Below are 27,448 nucleotides of genomic sequence, written 5' to 3'. Positions count from 1 at the left end.
AGGGATCAGGCAATGGATGGAGGCACTGTGATACACTGAGGGTCTGCTGTGTGAGGAGAATAAGGAAAGGAAAAAAAAAAGAAAGTACGTCATGCTGGGTGGAGGGCAGTTGATCAGTAGTCATATCATAGAATGCAGTTTTGTTTGAAACCAAGTAATTGAAAACTGCACTCGTTGAAAGTAAACAAAACACAAGCAGAACATAATTTTAAAGCATACACTGTAACTGCCATGCAAGAAACAATGCCCATGTTCATTTTAATACCTAAAACTCCCAGCTATCCTAAACCTTAAGTCTAACCCTGAAGTCATTGTCTTTTGTATATTTTTACAGAAAGACATTCAAGCAGTTAGCCTTTCTTTCAATGTGACATTTGACCAACCCAAATTCACCAAAATGGACAGAGTAAAATATATTTCAAACAAAATTTACCTTATTCACCTTTCTTTCTGCCTTCGTGTCCTTATAAAACTTTTGGAACTGAAGGGACAGGTCATTTGTTTGCATTCATAGTTTTGAATTTCTGGTTTGTTTGTATATGAATGTCTGAGCAATTTGCAAAGTAGAATGGCATATGTATGACTTACGACCAAGCTGCGTGTCATAAAATCAAAGTGCGTTTCTTGAGCTAGAGGACATGATCATATACTGAGCATTGTTAAAAACAGTACTGTGATATTGTTACAAACAGAAAAACAGTACTGTGGTATTGTTAAAAACAGCACTGTGACATTGTTACAAACAGTACTGTGATATTGCTACAAGCAGTACTGTGATATTGCTACAAGCAGTAGCTGACATCCTATTTAAAAATTGGGTGGTATTAACTAATAGGGACACCAGAAATATAGTAGGTGAACTACCTACTATTGTATATAAAAAGGCAGAACTATAAAAAATGTTTTAGAAAATACAAATGTGACCCAACAAAATGGCTACATGAAAAAATGTGGGACCTGCAATTATTGTTGGTACATTTATAAGGGTAGTTCATTTAACATCAATAATACTATAGTGAAGATTACCAGTAAAGGCACATGCACAACAGAGAAAGTAGTATATTGCGCAGTTTGCCCAAAATGCCCATGTTTTTATATAGCAAAACAGAGTGGAAATTAAAAAGTAGAATTTACGAACATGTAAGAGATATAAGGAACAAGAAAGAAACAAATGCCTTAGCCAGACATAACATTGAATACCCTGACCATACTTTTAAATTTGGTATTTTGCAGACAATAAAACCAGATATAAGGGGTGGGCCATGGGCATTAATATTAGAAAAACAAGAAGCCCTATGGCAGTTAAGGATGAATTCCCTGCAATGGCCAGGATTAAATGACAGTTTCTCACTTGCATGTTTTTTAAAACTAAAAGCTCTGGAAAGATGAAAATTACTGAGAAATGTTTTAAGTGTATTATATTTTAAAAATAAAATTTAAGTAGTTGTTTTAGTGAATGTTTTAGGAAATGTATTGTATTTTAGAGATGAGATAAAGTTTATTTATTGTTTAAGATGTATTTTACTAGCAGTGTAGTAAAAAAAAAAAGGGGGGGGGGCGTGGATTTTAGGATTGATTGTATGCCTATTTAGTATTTAAATGAAGTGTGTTTTACTAACTGAATTACTTTAAAGAAGTTCCTGACTGAGCAGGAATGAAAGCTTGTGCATATACTTTGTGTGGAATAAATTGTTTGTACTTTGAATCTACTGGTGATATCATCCTTGTTTTTACTGCATCAACTGCTCTCCAGTTCCGTGTGTGCCATTTTTTGTTCAGTACTGTGATATTGTTACAAGTAGTACTGTGATATTGTTATAAGCAGTACTGTGATATTGTTACAAGCAGTAATGTGATATTGTTACAAACAGTACTGTGATATTGTTACAAACAGTACTGAGATATTAAAAAGAAAGCTGCTGTGGTGCAGCGGTTAGCATTGTCGCCTCACAGCAAGAGGTTCTCCCGTTCAATTCTCAGCTGGAGCACCCTCTGTGTGGAGGCTTCATGTCGTCCCCACGGTCGAGTGATGTTAAAGACATGCAGGTAGGTGTGAGCGTGAATGGGCATGCCTTCGTTGAAGGTTGGGCGTTGGGCTGGCAACTCGGCACCGTAAAAACCACTGCCAGTCATGAGCGGACCAGAGTTCCACTGTGGTGATCCCTAACAGGGAAAAGCCAAAAGACTTTTAGTACTGTAATATTGTTACAAACAGTACTGTAATATTGTTACAAACAGTACTGTGATATTATTAAAAACAGTACTGTGATATTGTTACAAACAGTACTGTGATATTGTTAAAATCAGTACTGTGATATTGTTGCAAACAGTACTCTGATATTGTTACAAACTGTACTGTGATATTGTTACAAACTGTACTGTGATATTATTAAAAACAGTACTGTGATATTGTTAAAAATAGTACTGTGATATTGTTACAAACAGTACTATGATATTATTAAAAACAGTACTGTGATATTGTTACAAACAGTACTGTGATATTATTAAAAACAGTACTGTGATGTTGTTAAAAACAGTACTGTGATATTGTTACAAACAGTACTGTGATATTATTAAAAACAGTACTGTGATATTGTTACAAACAGTACAGTGATATTATTAAAACAGTATTGTGATATTGTTAAAAATAGTGCTGTGATATTGTTACAAACAGTACTGTGATATTGTTACAAACAGTACTGTGATATTATTAAAAACAGTACTGTGATATTGTTACAAACAATACTGTGATATTGTTACAAACAGTACTGTGATATTATTAAAAACAGTATTGTGATATTGTTAAAAATAGTGCTGTGATATTGTTACAAACAGTATTGTGATATTGTTAAAAATAGTGCTGTGATATTGTTACAAACAGTACTGTGATATTGTTACAAACAGTACTGTGATATTACAAACAGTGTTGTGATATTGTTACAAACAGTACTGTGATATTGTTACAAACAGTGCTGTGATATTGTTACAAACAGTACTGTGATATTGTTAAAAATAGTGCTGTGATATTGTTACAAACAGTACTGTGATATTGTTACAAACAGTGCTGTGATATCATTAAAAACAGTACTGTGATATTGTTACAAACAGTACTGTGATATTATTAAAAACAGTACTATGATATTGTTAAAAATAGTACTGTGATATTGTTACAAACACTACTGTGATATTATTAAAAACAGTACTGTGATATTGTTACAAACAGTACTGTGATATTATTAAAAACAGTACTGTGATATTGTTAAAAATAGTACTGTGATATTATTAAAAACAGTACTGTGATAGTGTTACAAACAGTAATGTGATATTATTAAAAACACTACTGTGATGTTGTTACAAACAGTACTGTGATGTTGTTACAAACAGTACTGTGATATTGTTACAAACAGTACTGTGATGTTGTTACAAACAGTACTGTGATGTTGTTACAAACAGTACTGTGATATTGAGCTGAAGACAGAATGTGAGGGCTGTTTTCATTACTGCTGCCATTTTGCTATTGTGACCAGTCTTATTTATAGTGCATCCATGAAATCAAATTAGTAATTTTTTAGTCTTCTGTATACAAATGTTTGAGTATGTAATAAATAGATGTGTTTTTCTTTTTAACCAAACACGTATAAAGTGAAATGTGATAATTATGAGTAATATTGTTTGAAGAACTCAGTAATTTCTTTCTTTATATTTTTACTTTCAGGATTTTTTCTCTTCTGGAGTAAGTGACAAAATTTTTACAGAATTTAAAACAGAATTCAATACGGTTAAAACCCACCTGGAAGAAAAAGACACAGAGAGAATTGATTCATGGTTAAGAGGGAAAGAAGCAGAAATTATTCATTTCTCTTCACATTGTCACGAGAGAGTTAGAGAATTACAGATATGTTTAGAGTCACTAGACAGGTAAGAATGTGGGTAAAATTGTTTATTTTATGATTTGGTTGTGAATAAGTTGTAATGTGTTGTAGTGCTCTAATGTCATTTGCAGTGGATCCAATCTAAGCAAGAAAGTACTGCTAGAAATAGTAAACATTATACTGCCTTGTTCATGCCATGTTGTTTAAATGCAAACCACCATATTACTACAGCCATAGCATACACTCAGATACATGTGCACTACTGCGCGCACCTGCACATTCACACAAACACACACACGCACACGCACACACACACACACACACACACACACACACACACACACACACACACACACACACACACACACACACACACACAGCCTACTTTTTTGACTCACACATAAACAAATGCTTTTTTAGCTGCCTAATTCATGATTGCTGGAAGGTGAATGCAATGAAGGAGAGGTACCCAGTGTCACCTTATGGTCTTAAGTTGGCCTTTGATGACACAAGTGTCTTAAGGGGAAGTGTTTGTACCAAGAATCCTTTAACCACTTGGCTAGAAAGGAGTACCCTAAACCAGCAGTGTTATCTGTCACCAGGTAAAGCCATTCTTTTGTCTGGAAGATACAGTATTTCCTTCATTATAGTTCATTAGTTGTTTCATAGAATAATTAGAATTTAAACTTCTTACACAAATCTTTTTTTTTCTGAACTGTGAAAGTGAACAAGTTGATCATGCTCAGTGAAGACTGTCCATGGTGGAATGTGCTGGAAAGTGCCATACATTTTTCATTCATCTCTTCTGTGCCATTTGTATAACTTGATGTTGACTAGACAGATTTACACTTGTGGATTGCTGTCTGCTCACATTGCTGTTTAGAGTGGCTGAGGTTACCTTCAGGTATGTGCTTAATAATTCAACAATGTATTATGCACTTGGCCTCAACCTTATATTTTGGAGGCACTGGTCAACTTTCAACATATCTGCCATTTGTCTTGCACTTGGTTTTGTTCTATCATTACACTTCAGCCACAGTCCAGACCTTCTAGGTCAGCATCCTACCTAGAGGAAGGCCTGCTGCTTGTCCCTTGCTACACATCTTCTACCCTTTTTACCTGGATGTAACATTGCTCATCTCCAGAAGGCCAAGGCAGGAAATGAGTATACATATAGATTACATTTAAGAAGTTGGAAGGTTATGCTCAAATGTTATTGGAAAAGATTGCAACGAAATAGAACAAGAACCGAAACACAGTAAAAGCTGAGACTTTTAATAGAACATAAAAAAGATGTAAGTGCTTTCTTCAGACCATTAAAACTTTTTCCTTACCAATTTATACAACCCGAAACATTATTTTGAAAAATAACATGACTTATCCTAACAAACGACTGCACAGTCCCCTGAAACAAACTACCCAGTCAGAGTAACAATGTAGCAAATGCTCAGGCTATTTAAAGAGACAGGATGCCAATACATGGAATACGTAACACTCACTATATTCTAAGAATCATTTCATTTAAAAAGATTCCTAGACTTCAGAACAGGTTTTAAGGGTATTTTCCCATTCAAACCCAGACCTGTATTGGCCTGAAGCTTGATGACCATCTAAGTTCGCACTCTTCAGTCTTATTACACAGATCACCCATATGCATGCCCTCATCTGACGTATCAATTACCATAAATCTGAAAATATGATTTGTTCCACTCTCAAGGGTATGTTTTGCTAATGCATTCTTTATATCATTTATTCTAATACTGTAAGTGTGTTCCCTAATATGTTCCATCAGTGATCTATTTGTCTTCCCAACATAGAAAGACCTACAGCGATTGTATACTGGTAAATAGACGTGATTTCTTGAATTACAGCTAGGATTTACTTTAAAAATATGTATAACTCCTGTATTGGGATGTATAAAAATACTGTCAGTAGATATAAAACTACAAAAATTAAATTTCCGACAGGGGTGAGTGCCAAATGGCTGTTGAGGTCTAGAATAAGCCAGATTATTACTCTTATAACGTACAAAAACACAATAAGGCAGAGGACTCCACGTAGAGATGGTCAAATCTTTTATTCAATAAAATCAGAGATAAAACCTTGCATAAGCGCTTTCAGGCTACACGCCCTTCATCAGATAACAAAGAACATCACAACAGACCATTTTTAAAATACAAAGCAAACAATCAGCTTTCAATATTTTACCCTCCTTTTCTTAAGGATGGGTTTTAAAGGTACAACAGCATTAATACCTGGTGGCTTATCCGTCCCAAGCTTTATAATCCATCTAATTTCTGCACATTCCGTATCATTGAATAAATCACCTCCTCTAACATTGGGAGTAATCATTTGTATTGCCATAAATAGAAATGTATGATTCAAGTTCACTCTTACATGTTGAGCTAGTGCATTATGTTCATTGGAGTGCTTAATATCTGACATATGTTGGAATATCCTTGTCTTAAACATTGTATTGGTCTTACCCACATATGATTCACAATTCTGATACACAGCTATATACACTAAATTCTTTGTTCTAAAGTCTGCATATCCCTTATATGTGTATTGTCTACCTGTCCTTGGATGTGTAAATATATGTTCTTGCAGAATATATCGACATGCTCTACACTGGTGGCATGGATATGTGCCCATCTTCCTTCTAAATGAATTACCCTTTACAGAATGCTTAGGTTCTTTACAGAGTATATCTTTCAAGTTCTTATTTTTCCTGAATACAAAATGTGGTACAATATCTAAAATCTCCTTCAACTTCAGATCCGTATGTAGCACCTGCCAATGATGTTTAATAATTTCACAGATGCTGCCCACATCACTACTGTAAGTGAGTACCATATTAATTCTGCCTTTACCATCAAATGATAGCCCCTGCTGTTCATTATTAGCTGTTATTCCACACACTCTATTAAGCCAAGGTCTAGCGGTGTTATTACGTTTGATCTTACTACTTCTTATTAAGGATTCTAACTTATCACGCTTATAGCCCCTCAGCATTAAATTATTCTGAAGGTTATCCACCTCTTCATGGAATTTAATATCCTCACTGCATAGTCTTGAAATCCTACATACTTGCCCTTTGATTATGTTGTCAAAGGTGTGTCGTTGGTGCATGCTGTCAAAAGGTAGCAAACTGTTACTCCAGCAGGTTTTTCTATATAGCGATGTCCAAAGAAAGCCTGGAGCACACCAATAAGTGCCAACGACTGCCAATAGTAATCCACAGTTTAATGTCAAGAAATACAAACACAAACACGGACAGAATTGACAAGCAGACTTGCAAACAAACGAATAAGCAAACGTAGCATACGGAGAGAGTTAAGCACTTTCAACCATTACTGGTCTTCATCAGAACTACTGCTTACATGTTAATCTGCTGCTTAAATAACCTTAGTGGCGCCAAAACCACTCATTGCTTTTTAAAAACATACTAACACATATATGCAAGTGTATGAATAAATAGCTGAATGACTACAAAAGAGTCACCTACCCATAATATTCACAATACATAAATAACAATACTTTAAAAAATGCATCAATAAAATACAATGCCTTAATTAAATGCAGTATATTAGTACATAAACATGTTGTGTAAACAATGTAATGCGAACATCAACAAACCTATTAATGTTTAAAAATAAGTTGTATATAGAAAAAAAAAAAAAAGAAATATATAAAGAATATATATTAAATAGTGATAGCAAAATGTATATATTTATGTGCAGATAAATTTGTTATTATAACAATTACAAATTGTATTTACTGTTGGAGTATTTTCAACCAGAGGAACAGAAAGTCCTTAAGGAAGTACGAGATATGCAACAAGATATCGAACGGCGTTTTACAGAAGAGTACCATGTTGAAAGAATGAGTAATGTGCTTTTTGCTGCAGCCGCATATGACACTAAGTTACAATAAATTAAAATCAGAAAGTTGGAACGTGACATTGAAGACTTTGCTCAAAGCAATATTTTCAGCTGGCCAAGGGTTAGACATGGGACTGTCCATAGAGTAGAAGTAGCTCACATAAGGGAACCAGCTCCCAACATAAGGGAACCAGCTCCCAACCAACAGATGGAGAAAGAGCTTGTTGTTAATGTAAATGCTATATCTAGGGCTGAGGACTCCTCTACTTCCACTTTTGATTCTTCAGCTGTAGTAACCAATGAGGATAATATGTCGTCATTATGCTCCAACATGGAGGTGAGTCAACCGGGACATGAACGTTCTACAGTAAACATGGAGGACATGTTTGTTATGTTGAGAGCAAAACCCAAAATTACACCTCCTGTGTTTAGTAAAACTTTTCCCATGTTACCAGCTCCTGTTCGCAAGAAGAACCCACACAAACGGAGCATGTCGCAGTATCATGAAGAGAAGAGACGGAGAGTCTCAGGATGACTGTGGGTGACCCTTATATTGTTTATAACTTATCTGATTATGAGCTCAGTGATGAACAAATGCAAGTATTGAACAAAGGCTTGACTTTTGTTCCAAATGCTGTGCCTGACCATAGTCAGGTTATTTTAGATGTTTTACGTTTTGCCGGGAATGTTATGTTAAAACAGATGTTTAAGGGGAATGATATGCTTGAAGTGAATAAGAATTTACGGCAACCGAGTGACTATATGCCGATATTTTGCCCTGCCATGTCTGTGTTTGTCAAATTATGTGAACAGGAAGTAGAAGAGTATTTTAAAAATGATCGAAAGAAACAATTTTATGATTTGTCTAGAATGCAAAGGATGGCACTTGATAAACTGATAGAGAATGAAAGTGTCATTATAAAACCGGTGGATAAAGGGGGTTCCGTAGTTGTCATGAATAGAGAGTTCTATTGTATTTAACTAAAAATGTTGTTAGAGGATGCCTATACATTTGTTAAGCTTTCTCCCATTATGGTAAAAAATCTGGCAGATAAGGTAAAGAATATTATTAACAACCTACAAGTTGTAGGCTTGTTGGATGAAGAATTAAAGGAATTTTTATGGATTCAACATCCAATAATACCTGAATTCAAAGTGCTTCCTAAAATCCATAAGAGTGCTACTGACCCACCCCTAAGACCTATTGTTTCAGGAAGGGGATGGGTCACTGAAAATATATCCATTTGGGTTGAATGTGCTTTAAAACCTATATTAGGTCTCTACCCAAGAATATTGAAAGCTACAGCACAGTTTGTTTTATCCTTGTCAGAGTATTTAACTAAGGTGGATGATAAGAAATTTATGTTTGTAACACTGGATGTAAATAATCTTTTTACAGTGATTGATAATAAATATGGTAATCAAGCGATAGAGAGCATATTAAGCAACAGAACACAATTTAATATTGATACTATTCAAAGAATTAGTAAGCTCTCGAATATTGTCCTGCAATACAATATTTTCACATGTCAGGGAGATTACTATAGACAACGACAGGGTGTTGCCATGGGCACACCGTGTGCGAACTCATATGCCAACCTAGTGTTGGCATATTGGGGGGATAATACCATATTTGAAGTTACACATGCATGGACCAACAATCTACGCTTTTACGTATGTTTTGTTGACGATATTTTCTTTTTATGGGATGGTACAGAACAAGAACTGAAAGCTTTTATAGCTTATATAGAAGGGAGTTCTGAATTTTTTAGGTTCTCTGTCAACTATTCTGAATTAACTTTAGACTTTTTAGATGTATGACTAACTAGCCGAGATGGAGGTGGCTTGATGACATCGCTATATAAAAAAACCTGCTGGCGTAACAGTTTGCTATCTTTTGACAGCATGCACCCACGACACACCTTTGACAACATAATCAAAGGGCAAGTATGTAGGATTTCAAGACTATGCAGTGAGGATGTTAAATTCCATGAAGAGGTGGATAACCTTCAGAATAATTTAATGCTGAGGGGCTGTAAGCATGATAAGTTAGAATCCTTAATAAGAAGTAGTAAGATCAAACGTAATAACACCGCTAGACCTTGGCTTAATAGAGTGGGTGGAATAACAGCTAATAATGAACAGCAGGGGATATCATTTGATGGAAAAGGCAGAATTAATATGGTACTCGCATACAGTAGTGATGTGGGCAGCATCTGTGAAATTATTAAACATCATTGGCAGGTGCTACATATGGATCCGAAGTTGAAGGAGATGTTAGATATTGTACCAAATTTTGTATTCAGGAAAAATAAGAACTTGAAAGATATACTCTGTAAAGAACCTAAGCATTCTGTAAAGGGTAATTCATTTACAAGGAAGATAGGCACATATCCATGCCACCAGTGTCGAGCATGTCGATATATTCTGCAAGAACATATATTTACACATCCAAGGACAGGTAGACAATACACATATAAGGCATAGGCAGATTGTAGAACAAAGAATTTAGTGTATATAGCCGTGTGTCAGAATTGTGAATCATATTATGTGGGTAAGACCAATACGATGTTTAAGACAAGGATATTCCAACATATATCAGATATTAAGCATTCCAATGAACATAATGCACTAGCGCAACATGTAAGAGTGAACTTGAATCATACATTTCTATTTATGGCAATACAAATGATTACTCCCAATGTTAGAGGAGGTGGTTTATTCAATGATACAGAATGTGCAGAAACTAGATGGATTGTAAGGCTTGGGGCGGATAAGCCGCCAGGCATTAATGCTGTTGTACCTTTAAAACCCATCCTTAAGAAAAGGAGGGTAAAATTTTGAAAGCTGATTGGTTGCTTTGTATTTTAAAAATGGTCTGTTGTGATGTTCTTTGTTATCTGATGAAGGGCATGTAGCCTGAAAGCGCTTATACAAGGTTTTATCTCTGATGTTATTGAATAAAAGATTTGACCAGCTCTACGTGGAGTCCTCTGCCTTATTGTGTTTTTGGACTTTGCTTGTGGTAGGCAGAGTGACTTTAGTGCAATAGACTCTTTGTTTGGTGACTCTTATAATGTACAAATCTCTTTAGAGGTTTCTTATTTTTAAATCTGAACTTCGGCTTTCGCCTATGCATTGCTTAATTTTTTCATTGGCTGACAAAATCGGCCAATTATATCTCACTACTTCACAAATTTTCTCTGTGTCACTGGTGTAAAATAAGGAAACTGGTAAGGATTGCCCACCAGATCTATTAGTTCCTTCATCAGCCACCATAGCATTTGAGAAGTAAGGTTTAGCTGTAGTATTTCTCAACTCTTTTACTTCATCACTTATTTTATCTATTTCCTTAATTTTATACCTCCTTACTACTAATTTTGACTTCTGTTTGTTTATATCCTCAAAGAATTTTGCATTATTACTTAATCTAGAGAGCCTCATGCCCTGTCCTTTTATGATGTTCCTATACACATAAGTGGGATACATGCTATTTCTATGAAGCAACCCAGTGTTTCAGCATGTTTTCCTATACAGCCCAGTATCAAATATCAAGTCAGAATTTCAGACAATCCTTACATCTAAAAAATCAATGGATGTCCTCAGAAATTGAAAAGTAAATCTCAAATAGTCAGTAACACTATGCAAATAAGTTACAAATTCTTCTAATAAATCCAGTGTACCTGTCCATCGCATATAAATAGTGTCCACAAATCTGCTATATAGTTAAATGGATGATTTAAGGCATGTATCACAAAGCACATATTACTCTTTCCATTGGCTAAAACCATATTGGCGTAGCTATTGGCACAGGGTGTGCCCATAGCTATACCAGACTTCTATGAATAATAATCACCATCAAACATAGAAATATTATGGTCCAATAGAAGTTCCAAGAACAGGCAAATAAGATCAATATGTTTAGTATAAAACTGACGTTTTGACATCAGGAGTCTAACAAGTTCAATGCCTTCAGTGTTCAGAATGACCGTAAATAAGGAGGTAATATCCATTGTAACCATTAAACAGTCTTCAGACAGAGTTATTCGTAGTATATTGATACAAATCTTCTAAAAAGTGATTAGTATCTCTCAGTACCACTTCTGAAGCTTCTTATTCTGGTCTCAACTATTTTTCCACAAAAATCGAGAAGGGCTGTGTAAACCAGCCCTTCCCTGACACTAGGTTGAAAAGGTGGTTTAACTGGATCTTTGTGAATCTTTGGTAAGCCCTGAAAAAGTAGTATCAGAGGTAACTAAATAGTAAAATAATCTGAAAATTCAATGCTGATCAGCCTACTCAACAAACAATCCTGATGCACTCCCTTAGTAAAGATATCAGTTTCAGCACTACTAATCTGAACATAGGTGGAGACATCTTATACCCAGAACATAAAAACCATTGTCCATCACTATGATGACACCACCTTTGTCCGCTGGTCATATTATAATATCAGCATCACTCTGTAGGACTGCAGCGTTTTCTGTTCATCTCTAGAAAGATTGCAAAACTCCTTGCCCTGTTGACCATATTTTAAACAAGTGTATATATCATTCTCACATTTCTTGCAAAAAACTTCCAAAAATGGATGCATAGCTGGGATAAACACACTTGGCTTCTTAAACATGTTTACTTCACCATTACCAGAGAAAATAGTTTTAAGCATAACATTCCTGCAAAACAACCTCAAATCAATAACTGTATCACTAAAATCAGCCTTGTGTGTAACCAGAGCCACTCCCATGCATAGTCAAACTGCAATAAGCTCGAAAACGTAAATGTCAAACCCAGAAGTTCGAAATGCAGTAACTTTGAACACTCAGAACAGTGATTTTTTTCCCAGGAAAAAAAATTGCTGTTCCGGTACAAAACCAAAAAACACACGTACACTATAAAATGTTCCTAATGTGGGGGGCTTCACCCCCCCCCCTACTTAAATATACCAACTCTGAAATCACACCACAGTGGAGGAAATAGCATAGCCGCGGAACCGGACCACCAAATTCTTTCCCTGGGAAAAAATTTGGTGTTCAGCTGCTTCGCTATTTTGACATTTCAAACTTGCCAGTTCGATGTTATGGCGTTCGGACATCTGTGTGTTCGAACTTCTAATAAAAACCCATATAAATGGAATGGTGAATTTCTACACTTTATTCTGTTTTTTTTCAGCTATTATTTGCATTTGGATCACTTGTTTGTCTGTTTTTTAATAAAGAAGATTTGACTTGAACTAGCTTGTGCTTCCCTCCTTTCATTAGTGGATTTATACTTTGAAAAGTTTTTAAATAAAGTATTTCTACCACCTGTTATTAGGTGGGATATTCACAGTATGCTTTTTATTAGGTGCCTTAACTCTCTTAGATCTTCCACACAGAGAAGTTTTGTCATTATTTGTTTTTGTACCCAGCATATTGACATACTGGGTTTGTGAGACTTTGCGGGTCACCACAGAGGCTGTTTTCTGACATATATCTTCCAGTGTTGTGTAACATTTAACATAAGTAAATTCACTATCTGCAATATGGGGGCCCAGTATTTTTTTGAAGTTCCATCATGTTCCTTTTCATTACATAAAAGGAACAATAGTTTTCTAGCAACCTTAATAACAGAAAAACAATTGTTAACTACTCTTATGCAGATCCCCCAACAGATGCTTTCTTTAGATGTACCGCAGAGATCACTATCTGGTCCAGTCCTTTTCCCTGCCTTTGTCAGTATTATATCCTTTCATTATAGCCCTGCTAGACTAGTCTAGCATGGCTTCAATTTATGTAATGCAACTCCCAACATTACTGAAGTTAAACAAAGAAAAAAGTGTTCCAGATACCACGGCTGAATCTTTATAGGTTCATAGGTTGGTACTAGGCTATGGCCTATACAAGCCTAGCCATAACAATTCCCTGGCTATTTCTTCCCACACTATTTACTTCCCTGGACCCCTGTCTAGCAGGGCGACTGACGTGATCCCCGAGGTGAATTTCCTTTCTCCCATCCAATCATCAAGGTTCCTTTTAAAGAGGGCTAAAGAGGCAATCTGCTTAACATGTATGGGCAATCTATTCCAGAGTCTGGGGAGTCTCTGGGTCAGGAACCTATCCCTCCAGCATATTTTGTTTATTGTGATGACAAGGTTTAGATCCCTGGAGCGTGTGGCTCTGAGGGATTGGGATTTCTTTAAGTGTAGCATGTCCAACAGCTCTAGGTTTGACATGGCCTTGTATGTTAAGCAGAGATTGCCTCTGAGTAGACGATATGCGACAGAGTATAGCTGGAGTTTTTTAAGGTGGTCAGCGTAGGGCATCTGCTTTAGGCCTGTGATTCTTTTAGTGAGGTATTTCTGCGGCCTTTCCAGTTGTTGCAGATGTCTTGAGAGGTGCATACCAAACGGGGCATTGTATTCTATAATGGGTATAATGAGTGATGAGTACAGTGGGACAATGACCTCCTTTTATCTGGATGAAAAGCTCTTAGTGATGAGGTATGCCACATAGAAGGATTTCCTGACTGTTGTGGCGATGTGGTTATCGAAGGTGAGACCACTGTCCACCTGTGTCCCTAAGTCTCTTATCACACTTTCGGTGTTTAGTGTACTGCCAACTATATGGTAATTCATGGGTACATGTTTTTTACCAAAGGGGATAACTTGCATTGAGCTTGAGCTTGAGCCCATGGCTCTGGCACCAAGCATCTGTTTCTGTAAGGCCCTTCTATAGAGTATCCACATCATTTCGGGATTCATTAATGGCTCCCAGTTTGCAGTCATCTGCAAACTTTGTTAGCCAAAGTCCCTTAGTGTTGGCCTATACTTCAGAGAAGTAGATGCCAAACAAGAGCGGTCCCAGGACTGAACCCTGAGGTACTCCACTTGTCACTTGTCTGAAGCTGGATTTGGAGTCAGCTACTTTTACAGTGTGGGTTCTATCAGTAAGCCAGTTAGCAATCCATTGGATGACGTAGGGATTAATGCCCAGCTTAGTAAGCTTATCTATGATTCCAGAGTGGGGGATGGTGTCAAAGGCCTTGGCAAGGTCTAGATAGGCTATGTGGACCACCTTACCCTTGTCTATGGCTCTGGAGACTGATTCAAAGTCATTCAGGTTCAGGATACAAGATCGGCCCTTCACGAACCCAAACTGGGTGGGGTCCAGTGTTTGAAGGTTGCCAATGTCTTTGTTTATAAGTTCCATGATAATACACTCCATGGCCTTGCAGATAAGGCTCGTCAGACTGATGGGACGGTAGTTTCCGGGATCCAAGGTGGATCCCCCAATGACAAAAGCAAGCTTCAAACAATAAAGCTTTCACTACAAGAACTTCACAAGTGTTTCTTACTGTTGCATACATCACATCCTTGAATGTATATACCAAGCATAATTAATAGTCACATCCATTTAAAATTAATTACAGTTAATTATGCATATTGACCCATATCTATAAATAAAAAAAAAGCTAAAAATAAAATCTATCTAAAGAATTGTCTGAACTTTTTTAAAAATTATGTCAGTTACTTTTATCAGACTAATGATTATACAACTAAATAATCACATTTAATTATGTATAAATATTTATGCATAAATAATACTGCTAAAAACAATAGAATACATTCATTAAAAAGGTTTTATCTAATAGGCTTTGCCTTAAGTATATACTTTAAGGAGACAGATGTATTTAAGCCTGGATGGCTGTTTGATCTTAATACTTGTATCCATTTGTATTCAGCTGTTTTGTTAACAATGTCCCCTCCTGTATAGCGATCAACTGTAACAACTTCCGTAACCTTAAACCTAAATTTATGATCTTCTACTTCCTTCTGAATATGCTTGTAAAGTGCATTTGTCTCAACCTTTCTACTTATGTCTGACAAATGGTAACAGATCTTTTCTTTTAACCTACAATTGGTCTTACCAACATAATAACTTGGGAACAAGTTACAAGTTGGTAGGTATATCACATTAATTGTGTTGCAGTTTGCATAACAGTTGAACTTATGCACTCTACCAGTATTAGGATGTATAAAATTAGCATCCCCACTAATCAAACTGCAGTATGTGCAACTCCCACAAGGATCTCTATCATATTGTTTTGTTTGCTGGATCTTTGCTCTTTATAACACAGCTTTTGCTTAAAATTATTCGCTCTTTTATAACTAAGTTTAGGCTTCTCAGGTAGAATGTCTTTAAATTTTTCAACATGCTTTAGATGTGCCAATGCTTTAATATTATTTTTTAAGGCATTAGTATGTCGATTATTAGTGGTAGTAGTCATTCGTATGTCTTTTCCAGTAGACTTCTGGTTTATACTACATGGCTCATCATATGAGCATCGGATAGCTTTTTATTTGCAGTAACAAATGCCTTACTATCGTTCACCTCCCTTTTACTGTAACCTCTAGTCAAAAACCCTTGTGCCATTCCTTCCATTTGTATTTCAAAAGTTTCTTGTTGTTTATTTTGCCTGGCCAGTCGAGTCATTTGCCCTTTAGGAATATTTTTTTTAAAAACAAATGATGAATACATACTAGTGCTGTGCAAATATGAATACTTACACACATATTTCCTGTAAATCTTAGTACCAGAAAAGCCATAGTCATTCCTGTTTAGAATGACATCTAAGAAATTAATTTATTCCTTTGACTTCTCCATTTGGAACTTCAAATAACCAACCATATTAGATAAATAGTTAACAAAGGAATCTAAACATCTCATCCCCTTTCCATATAACAAAGACATCAACAAATCTGTTATAAAATACATTATTATAGAAGGGGTTGGTGGGATTGTTAAATATATATTCTAGCTCCCATAACCCTAAGACTATGTTAGCATATGTACTGGTGACGGGAGTACCCCATCGCCACTCCTTTCAATTGTAAATAAAACCTCCGATCAAAAGTAAATACATTATTTTCTAAAATTAGAAGTAATAGCTCACAGATAGTACTAATCTTCTGTGTAGAAAAGTCACTGTGCATAGATATTCTGTAACCGACTCCACTCCCCAGGTATTGGGAATCACCGTGAATAAAGACTCTATAACTAATGTTACAAATAACATGTTTGTGTAAATGATGTTATCCTTAGACCAAATATAAAGCTGTTGTAAAAAATCGTTAGAGTCTACTATAAAAATTTTAGAATAAATCTTAAGTGCCCTTTTATTCCTTTTCTAAATATATTGTTATTGGTTCCGTGGCCCATCCTGAAACTATAAGTCTCACTGGGGGATTGGATAATGTTTCATGGACCTTTTGCAAGCCGTAAAAACGTTGGTCTGACTAACTTGGAAACATAATTACAATCCACTCTGTTACAGGCCCCATGAGGAGCTCAGTGTCTGTCCAACCTAACACCACTCTTAAGTATTCAACTGCGGTATCACCTTTATCATTCTTATAAGAAAAGCGCAGTCCGGGTCTGAACTGTCTGCAAACAGCTAAAGTTAACTTTGAACCTAACACCACTCTTAAGTATTCAAATGTGGTACCACCTTTATCATTCTTATAAGAAAAGCGCAGTCCGGGTCTGAACTGTCTGCAAACAGCTAAAGTTAACTTTGAGTATGTGTCTACCTGTTTGAGGCAATATTCATTTTCCCCTGGAGAGCACTGTGCTTTGGCTTGTAAGCAGCCCACACACACACACACACACACACACACACACACACACACACACACACACACACACACACACTCATCTTCCACTTTCTCTCTTATTCCATTCTTTTAGCAAATAGTATCCATAACTGATCAATACCGTGTGTTTGTTAATTTAAACTGAGACCACAGTAGCCTACTGTTACAAGTTTATCCTGTTTTCCACCTGAGAAACGGTTAAGAAATGACTTACAGTTTCAGAGCAGTCCTTGGTCAATTCTGATTGTTTCTTAAACACAAACTTGTCTTTGCTTTGGCTCATTAGCAGCAGTACAAAAGAACTGCCTGCTCACACCCTTGTTCTCCCCCTCACCCTTCCCTGTTTATTACCTTAAGCCAATCCCAAAGTTAATAAATATTACCTGTGGCAGGCACCATTTTTAAAACTACAGCCACCCTTTGTCACTATCATATGTTCATTTATCAGTTTACTGTGTTACCTGATTGTTTCCAGCCCCCTCATAAGAGCAACTAACAGGGTCTCTACCTGCTTTGCTCCCCACCCTGCCCCCTATTACCTCCCACCCCCAGTGGTCCTACCTTTATTACACTCACAAACCCCTCCCATCTTTCCAATAGCCAACCACATCACTAACCCAACACTACCTCCTCCATTTTCCCACTAGTATCACACCTCCTCAACTAACATGTACAAGCATACCTTATCTATGCTCACTGCATGCACTCTTCTTGCATATCTTCATCCTACCAAAGCTCCATCATTCCCCCACTCAACCACTACCACTGTACTACTACTCACACCACCACTCATGTCTCACCCTCACTCAGCTCCCCTCCCACCAACTCAAGAACCATCCCTATGCTTTTCCCGCATATTCTACCAACTATATTATTCAAACATAAAGCATCCCTATAACTTAACATAGTTACCCTCCCACCATACCTGTTACCCACAGAGCACAATCATAAAGTTTCCCTAATAAACACATTCAAAAACTGAGAAAACTAATAACCTCATGCATATCAAAACTAGCCCTAAGTGGAGACATCCACCCCAACCCTGGCCCTACCATCTCCAACCCCAGTCCTCATAATCAGACTAGAAACCACAACTTCTCCCATATCACAGCCTATAGAAAGCCAAGTGACTTCCTTCTACTAAGCCTAAATATTAGAAGTATATCCAACAAAGTCCATGAACTCCATGCCACCATAGATTTGTACTCCCCAGATATAGTCATCCTGACAAAACCTGGCTAAAACCTCACATTACCAGTGAGCAAATACTCCCTACTGGATACGGCATACTAAGAGTAGACTGGCTAAACAAGAAAGGAGGCAGTGTAGCTATAATATTTAAACAGCATCTAAACATCTAGATCTTAAAATCATCCGCTCCACAAATAGGCAATGAAGAAATAATATATACCAACCTCAAAATAAACCAAAACAAAACCATCAACATAATTGGATGCTACTTCTCACCTGGCCAAAACATCCCTCCACTAGATAACCTCCTCAGCTGGTCTACCCACCATCTCCCCCAAGAAACTATCATTTTAGGTGATTTCAATATTGACTGGCAATCCTGTTCTGGCAACAATCCAACCCATCATATAAACCTTCATGGCTTCACCCAACTAGTCCAGTCACCAGCCAGGAAAAATAAAAACTCCAGCAAGCACACTACCCTGGATTGGTTACTAGACAGTAAGATCCCCCAGTCATATATAACAGGCTGCTTATCAGATAGCCTCAGTGATCACTCCCCAACATTCCTACTCAAAAAATACCTATACCAAGCTAAACCTGTCATCTACCGTCAAATACGTAAAAAATTAACTTTAACCCACTCACATTCATCTCATCCCTCAAAGAATGTAACTGGCATCACCTAAAGTACCTCAGTCTTGATGACGCAGTTGAATTTTTTAATACTACCATCCTGAGCATCCTTAATTACCATGGCCCCATAAGACTTTCCAGAACGAAAGCACAACCCTCCCCATGGCTACAGAAAACCACTAAGTCAGAAATGAAAAACAGGGATAAAGCCTGGGAGCACTGGCGCAAAACCAAAATCCCCTCAACTAGACAGAAATTCCTAGAACTACGCAATAGAGTTAAAAAGCTAATAAAACAGGATACTACCAGTCTGCCCTAGACTCCTCCCAACACAGCCCTAAACAATTCTGGTCCTCCATAAATTCCATCCTCCAGCCAGGTAAAGTCAGTACCCCTCCTCCTAACATCCCTCACTCCTCCAAAAATATTGCTACCTCATTCAACACACACTTCACACAAACCATACTTTCTCTAGCTAAACAACACGCCCCCCCCCTCACCTCCAACCCCCACCATCAACTAGTAATCTCCCCACTGCCTTCTCTTTTTCTCCTGTACCTACCTCCAACATAAAAAAAACTCTTAAATAAACTTAAGCCCACCAAATTAGCAGCAGACAACCTCCCAAGTGAATACCTACACATCGCAGCTGATGCTCTGGCCTACCCAGTATCCATCTTGATTAACCGTTCTCTGTCAGAAAGTTACGTTCCCACACTGTGGAAAGTATTGCATATAATTCCCCTCCACAAAGGCGGCCCCTCCACAGAACTAACCAATTACTGCCCCATAGCTATTCTCTCTCCACTCTCCAAAATACTAGAGAGATGCATACATTCTCAGGTCTCAGACTACCTCCTTACTAACAACCTCCTTTCCAATACTCAGCATGGTTTCCGACCAAACCATAGCACCACCACTGCCTTACTCTCCTTTACTAACACTATCCTTCAGCATAAAAACAATGGCTATCTCTCCTCTGCTACTTTCCTAGACCTATCTAAAGCATTTGACATGGTCCCACACAAACAACTCATCTCTGTCCTCAATAACCTATCCTTCTCTCAATCAGTCACCAGCTGGTTTCGGAGTTACCTGTCTGACCGCCAACAATCCATTGTATGGCAGAATGACATATCTCCCCAACTACCTCTCTCCATAGGGGTTCCCCAAGGATCCATCCTTGGACCCCTACTCTTCTCTGTCTTCACCAATAATCTAGCCTCGGCCACCAAACATGGCACACTCATACAATACGCAGATGACTCAACCATCATCTGCTCAGCCCAGTCCCTACCCAAACTGCAAAAAGTCACACAGGAAGCCTTTTCCTCTGTTGAAACTTGGTTATCCGATGCCCAATTAATACTCAACCCAAACAAAACTAAACTATTCATCTTCCAACCCACCAAACATACTCAAAACAACTCTTACTTTAATATCACAGCAAAAGACAACACCACTATATACCCAACTGAACACACCAAATTGCTAAGAGTGGAAATAGACAATAAACTAAAATTTAACATTCACATATCCCTGACCATAAAAAAAGTCCACAAAAAACTAGGAGTGTTATACAGAAATAAGCAACTTCTCACCAAAGCAGCAAAGATTTCAATAGCAAATTCCCACCTTATCTCCACCCTACTTTATGCCTCTCCAATATATACCAACCTAAGGCAATGCAATCTAAACAAGCTAGAGACCTGCTACAACAAAATCGCCAAATTCGCCACAGGGGCATCCTACCATAGACATCACTGTCTATCACTTGCTGAACTGGGCTGGCTTGAACTCCCTCACCTCCTTCAATGGTATCAACTATCACTCACCCACAAACTAGTAAACCATCCACTAAATGTCTCATCCCTCGAGAATCTACTCCAACCCTATCGCACCACCAGACCACTAAGATCCAGCAACAAAAATCACTTGCAGATCACTAAAGCCAATAACTCTGCTGGTGAAGCACTATTCTCTTGCGTCATAGCCAAATTATGTAACTTCCTCCCACCCGTAATTACCTCCATAGCATCATGCACCCACTTCAAAACTTTACTAAAAGCGCACCTAAAAACATGCTGGCTATGCCCTTGCAACTCCCACTCTAATATCACCCACCCCATCCAACCACTACCTTTCTTTCCACCCCACTAGCTACCTTGATTATAACAAGCTCAGATGTTCATAAGCCTAGTACTTATTATACAGAAGGAACTTCTTATTGTAACATTTGCTAATGTCTGTTATGTACTTCGCAGATAAAGATTCTAGTTGTCTGCTGATGTACTATGTTCTTCATCTGTAAATATGTTCGTAATTAATTGCTATGTTAAATTGTTAATCGCTATGTAATCCAATGTAACTACTGTCTATTTATTTTAACTGTGGAGCTTTTCTCCCCGGGCCTCCGCTGAAAATGGACCTACGTCCAGTCGGACACTCCCGGTCACAAATGTAAATAAATAAATAAATAATATAAAAAATAATTCAGCAAATCTAGATTCAAACTTACCATTTAAATGCATTGAATAAATACTTTTCATGTATTGAAATGTTTTAATGGGTAGTGCAAATTATGAATTAATTGATTAACAGCATGTAGAACATATAAAAGCTATACTCAGCACAAGTATTCCAGGAAGAGGATGAGTGATGGAATGTTTTTTTCTTTGTTTATTGACCTTTTTAGAGTTTGGTTCTGACTTTATCGGCTTGAGATCTTGTTGACTCAAACATTACTGAAGTTACTAATAGCCACAAAACAGTCACAGCATGAGTCTGAATTAGCTTGAGGGATCTAGATTTTTATGAAAATACCACTGGCATTATAAGTATGCTTTATATGGCTAATAATGATAATTCAACTAAACATCACCTGTACCACGTCGTCTTCTGATTAATCCCTTTGTGAATTAGTTACCTCTCTTATGTTGCTTGATATCACTTTGGGCAGGGAACCAAAGTTTGGGTATTGCATTAAATTTGTTGTGCTCAAGTCTATTAAAAAACTGAAACTCTTCTGTAGGGCCAAGTACCTCATGAATGATTATGCTAATCTGTCTACAGGCAGAGCCTGTATTCTCCCCCAAGCCCATTGTATGCCTCCATTTTTTTTTTTACCAAACTTCTGTCATCCCAGTTATACAAACTTGAGCAATCCTGCTTTAAGACTGCAACATTTGCATCTGGTCTTCCCTCAGGAAGGGGGTCTGCGATGGGTCATTTTGTCTTGGTGAATGAGGAGATTAGCTAGTGACAACTATTGATCAAGATTTGATTGATAGATATCACTGACATGAGTCTGGAACAATTCCTTAACAAGACACATCTAAGAGCAGTTCGTTCTGCCCTTCACTAAGTGTCTATCGTGCAACAAGTAGCACACTTACCTTTGGTGCAGAAGGTTGTGGTTCTTTTCATATACCAGGTAAATGGATTACTGACACTGGAGTGCAGCATTCAGAGGGTGCTACACTCCTGAATATGCTCTCCTTTGTATGATATGTTAAAGTTGAGTGTAGTTCAAGTATCAGCTAGCTTCTGTTCCACAGAAAGAAGTCATAAAGGTGGCATTTTAGGTAGGGGATAAGACTGACATCACAGCTCTGGCGGGGTGTCTGTGTGAAATGGAAGGAAGGGATAAGTATAATGTTCTAATAAAGAAAGGAGTAAATATTTTGATGCTGGAGGAATTGGTTAGGGAAGGATGGAAGTGAGTGGTCAATACTGGCTTTTCCACTCTGGGGGAGGCTATCAGCTTAAGCTCTTTGCAGTTGCAGCATTAAGAGTGTGGTGAACTCTGCTTTTACATTGTTTACTACTTGTTCTGCAGGGTGCACTTGAGCAGAAATGTACAATGACCTCCAAGAAAGCATCTATAAAAGACTTGCAAGGCTGCTGGTTGTAGTAGGCTTAGGACACTCTCCCTGGTAGCAGTATGATGCTGAATCAGTGTCCTTGATCTCCTCGCCTCATTGGCCCTGGATGTGGGTCATGTTGAGCCCAGGGGAGGCTAAGTCAGGTCTGGTAGACCAGAAGAATGAAGAGAGGACATGGTAGTAGCTGACGGTCAGCTGCAGTGAGGTAAAAAAAAAAAAAAGAAAGGGGGATAAGTTTTTATATGGAACACACAGCTGCTTTGTGACATAGGTATTAAATGATACTGCATGTTTTTGCATAAGGATAAAGGGTTTTGTAAATGATGCTTAAGCTAATCTTAAAAGGGTACCTTCTGTGACCTACTTTACAGAGGCACAGTAGGCTAATCTAATAGGGAGGCGGAAGCCAAATACACTCTGGCTAGGCTTATAAATGCCCTAGGGCAGATAGCCTAGTATCTACCTATGAACTGCCAGCAGTGCATCCTACCTGATGAAATGCATGGAATGTGCTCTGACTAGGGGATGTCAGAGGGTAAACATCACTGTGACACATGGGGTACTTGGAGAGCGGTGAACACAGATGACTGTCACTGTAGGACAGGGAGTTACAGTTATGGCCACTTTTGAGCTACATATGGTTTCCTTTGGCAGTATTCCTGAGATTTGAACATCCATATGTGACTCTGGGATATTTACCTAACCAGGTGGTACTAAAGGTCACCCCTGATAGAAAGTAATTGTGCCTAGTGGGCAGACCTTATTAACAATAGTAAGGCAAGTAAAACAATTAAAAATATGTATGTAGGCTTGCTTTGTACAACAGCAGTACTGTTTAACTTCTTGTATGTGTAATGAGGTGCGTAGTATACTAATATACATGTGTGCACACTCAGTTAATGGCTGTAAGCAGTGTGGGCCATTGCTTCTAGTACTGGTATGAAGAAAGCTGCAGCAGAGTTCAGAGGTATACTGAACAGCATTGGGTTTATTAGTCACTCCTACATTCTATTGCTCTTATGCCTCATTTTAGGCTTTGCACTCTTATAAAAAGTGCTGAGTCCTTCCATGTTATGTTCCCATGGTGGACTGTGCAGCTGCTGACTAAAGCACATTCGTGTCTATGGATGCAGCCAGAGTACTGCTATGCTACATTATTTAGATGCAGGAAATATGATGGGAACATTTCTACTGATCTGCGGTATGTCTCTGTCTGTCTGTCTCACTTGGAAAAAAATAGTATATTAAATATGCTTTACATGTGAGCAAAGCCTCCCTACTCTCCCTGTTGTGGGGATGCCTCCTATCTTCATTATACTAATTCCATGGTTGCACAGCTACAACTAGAAGGCAAACTGCATATAGGAAGTAGCCGTCAATTAATTTCTGCAGTTGACTAGGAGTGTATTTGACAGCTTCTCTCAAAACCAATATCTAGCAACAAGCTGTGTAATCAATGTATTGCCTAGAAAATATATATAATGATATAGATAGATAGACAGTAATAGAAACAGACAAAATATTTAGGAAGACAGGCTGTGAACTCGCTCACAGGGATTCATAAAGAACCCTACCACTCATGTTAAAGGCAGTGATAAAAGGGATCAGTTTCCACAGTGCAGTAGTTTGTGATTCAGAGACATATTAGCCGGAATGAGGAAAGACCTCATTATCAGCTCATTTGCATGTTTCTAATTAATGTTACTTACCATGAGTGCAGATCAGCACTTTCCTGTAGTAGTTAGTAGTGGCAGCCAGATCGTGTTCACACAAGCACCCCCACAGTCACCCTTCCAGAAACGCACAATAAAATACATACACATATTAACACCACATGACCATACCTGTCTGTGTTGTCACAACATCCTGCTGTCTTCTTTTTCCCTGCCTTGGTAATTCATGGATGGTTACAGAAAAATCCTTAAAGCCTGACATTCACATTTCATACTTCATATCCTTCATAAAATACATGGTAGTGCAACAGCTGTTATCCTAACAATTATGTTTACATTTGTAGGAGGAAAAATTTAAATTAGTCGATTTTTGCTTTGTCTTGATGTCTTGTGATATGAGGTAGTGAGGCATGCTTAATGTTTCCAGTCCCTCTCCCTTGTAAGTTAAGAACTGCTGCAGGCATTGAACAATCTCAGAGATCCTCATTATATGATACCACCTTCTTACTGCACTAATGTATCAGCCAGCATAGCAGGTTAATGTTGATGTTTCCTGTGCCAAGGTTGGAAGGTTCATATCCCTTCCCCTTTTGTAATTCACTTTTTTTTTTCTTACTTCTGCTTTTATAGATGGTATCTAGTAGAGATTCAGAGGACTAATTCCCATCAGGTGAGGTTGGAGGGTACAGTGTTGGAATTAATTTTAGTGCCTTTTAAGAACACTATATAAAGTGTCCACAATGTCTAGTAGTTCATTGCCCCATGTTTTTTTTTAATCAGGAAATTTTAAGACCTGCTATGTACAGTGTCCCTGATGCCAAGTGCTTCCCCCACCTACCCACCCATGTTTAGTGAAGATTTATGCCTAATGTCTAGTGCTGCCACAACCTGTGTTACATGTAAGTGCCATTCAGACACAAACTTAGAGGTTTCCCAGTTGTTTAGTGGCTCCCCTCCACCCCCAGCCCTGATCCCCTTTCTTTTTAAGTGCCGTTCAGCCACAAATTTAAAGACATCCCTGGTAACTAGTGGATCCTCCTACACAATGTTGCAGGCTTTATTCATTAGTCCAAGAGTGTGGAAATATCACAGCTATGCCAGCCCACCTACCCTCCCCCCAATTACACATACATGCACATTCACATATTCCTTTCGTACATGCACACACACACCACACATGCATGTACATCACACACACACACACACACACACACACACACACACACACACACACACACACACTGCCCCCCTCCCCACCAGGTCACACTCACTGACACACTCACCTGTTTACTCATCCACACTTACTTAACCCTTATAAGAAATGCAGTTGATGGATAGCAATCATCACCATAAGTTATTCCTTAGTAGGAAAATGATTTGTTTTCATTTTACATTTGTTAACTAAGTAGGCTGTCTGATCACGCTTTTCAATGTATGTATATGGGACAGTGATTGCCAAATGCTACAGTAACTAGAGATGCATTACAATAATTCTACTTTTGTACAGCATATGATAGTAGTAAGGGGAGTGTAGCGCCAGTTAAATAATTCACATTCTCCAAAAGAAGGCAAAAGGGTAGCATGTTATATATAGGAAAGAAAATTTAATAGTTTTCTGATCAGTGACAAGTCTAATATTTTCACTGTTGCTGTAAGGTATCTGATTGCTGCACTATAGCATTCCTTCACTTTTTCAGTACTTCTCCATACCTCCCCAACTTTCCAAAGCAAATTACCATGCCCATGCCACACCCTGTGATCACTTGAGCAAGTCCTGCTTGCTGTAAGACCAAAAACACTAACTCCATGGCTCCTGATAATATGCCAGGTTACCTCTTTTCACGTACCAGACACTGTCATGTCCACTCAATATTAAGGCTTTTTAATCTCAGCCTCTCCACTGGATTTGTACCAGACGTAATGGAGAATTGCTGTAGCTATCACAGTCCACAAGGGGACAGTAATTCTGACTATGGGAACTATATAACTATAGACAGTACCAGCCTCATCTGTAAAGCAATGGAATGCATTGGCATGGAACTTATTATAGGGAGACTATAAGCCCTGAACTCAAGCCAGTTTGAATTTGTTAAAAACAGGTCTTGTCTACTGAACTTGGTAGACTTCTTTGAAGCTTGGGCTGATGCATTAGACAAAGGCAAGTTAGCACAAACTTTCTACCTGGACCTGGCAAAGCCCTTTGAAACCAGTCTACATTTTGGCATTTTTGATAAGCTAATCAAACTAAATTTAACTCCCTATGTTACTTCCTGGATAGCAAACTGGTTTACTGACAGAACCCAAACTATTAGTGTTTGTGGCAAGCTTTCACTGAGAAGCAGAGTTACCAGTGGTGTCCCCCAGGGATCAGTCCTAAAGCTTCACTGTGGTATTTATTTCTCTGAAGGCAAAGCAGATACCAAGTGCCTGTGGCAGCCCAAGTTTGCAGATGACTGTAAACTCATAGGTCATATACTCCTCTTCTGACTTTAAGATTCTCCAGGAGGGTATAACATGCACCAACACAAAGTGCCTTGACCTTGGCCTCAAAGAAAATGCCAAGAAGTGCAGCATTGTGTCCTTCAGCAAACAGGGGCACCCATTCACCTACCACACAAACGACACCACTTTGAAAGTTAATGCAATTATTAGGGTCCTGGTCACTTTCATTGATAAT

General features: G+C 38.0%; 1 protein-coding gene across 1 annotated transcript in view; it reads left to right on the top strand.

The window, feature by feature from the left end:
• SYNE2 (spectrin repeat containing nuclear envelope protein 2) overlaps window positions 1-27,448 on the top strand; it is a 3,814,665-nt gene that overhangs the window by 1,190,302 nt on the left and 2,596,915 nt on the right. Inside the window, exon 32 of the mRNA XM_044073561.1 lies at window positions 3,716-3,918. Coding sequence (XP_043929496.1) covers window positions 3,716-3,918 — 203 coding nt within the window. The remainder of the gene's footprint in view (window positions 1-3,715; window positions 3,919-27,448) is intronic.

This window comes from Protopterus annectens, chromosome 6.part0 (assembly GCF_019279795.1).
Source record: "Protopterus annectens isolate FY-2018-M chromosome 6.part0, PAN1.0, whole genome shotgun sequence".
Lineage (NCBI taxonomy): Eukaryota > Metazoa > Chordata > Ceratodontiformes > Protopteridae > Protopterus > Protopterus annectens.
Note: the sequence above shows the minus strand (reverse complement) of the source record. Positions and strands in the feature narration are given on the sequence as shown.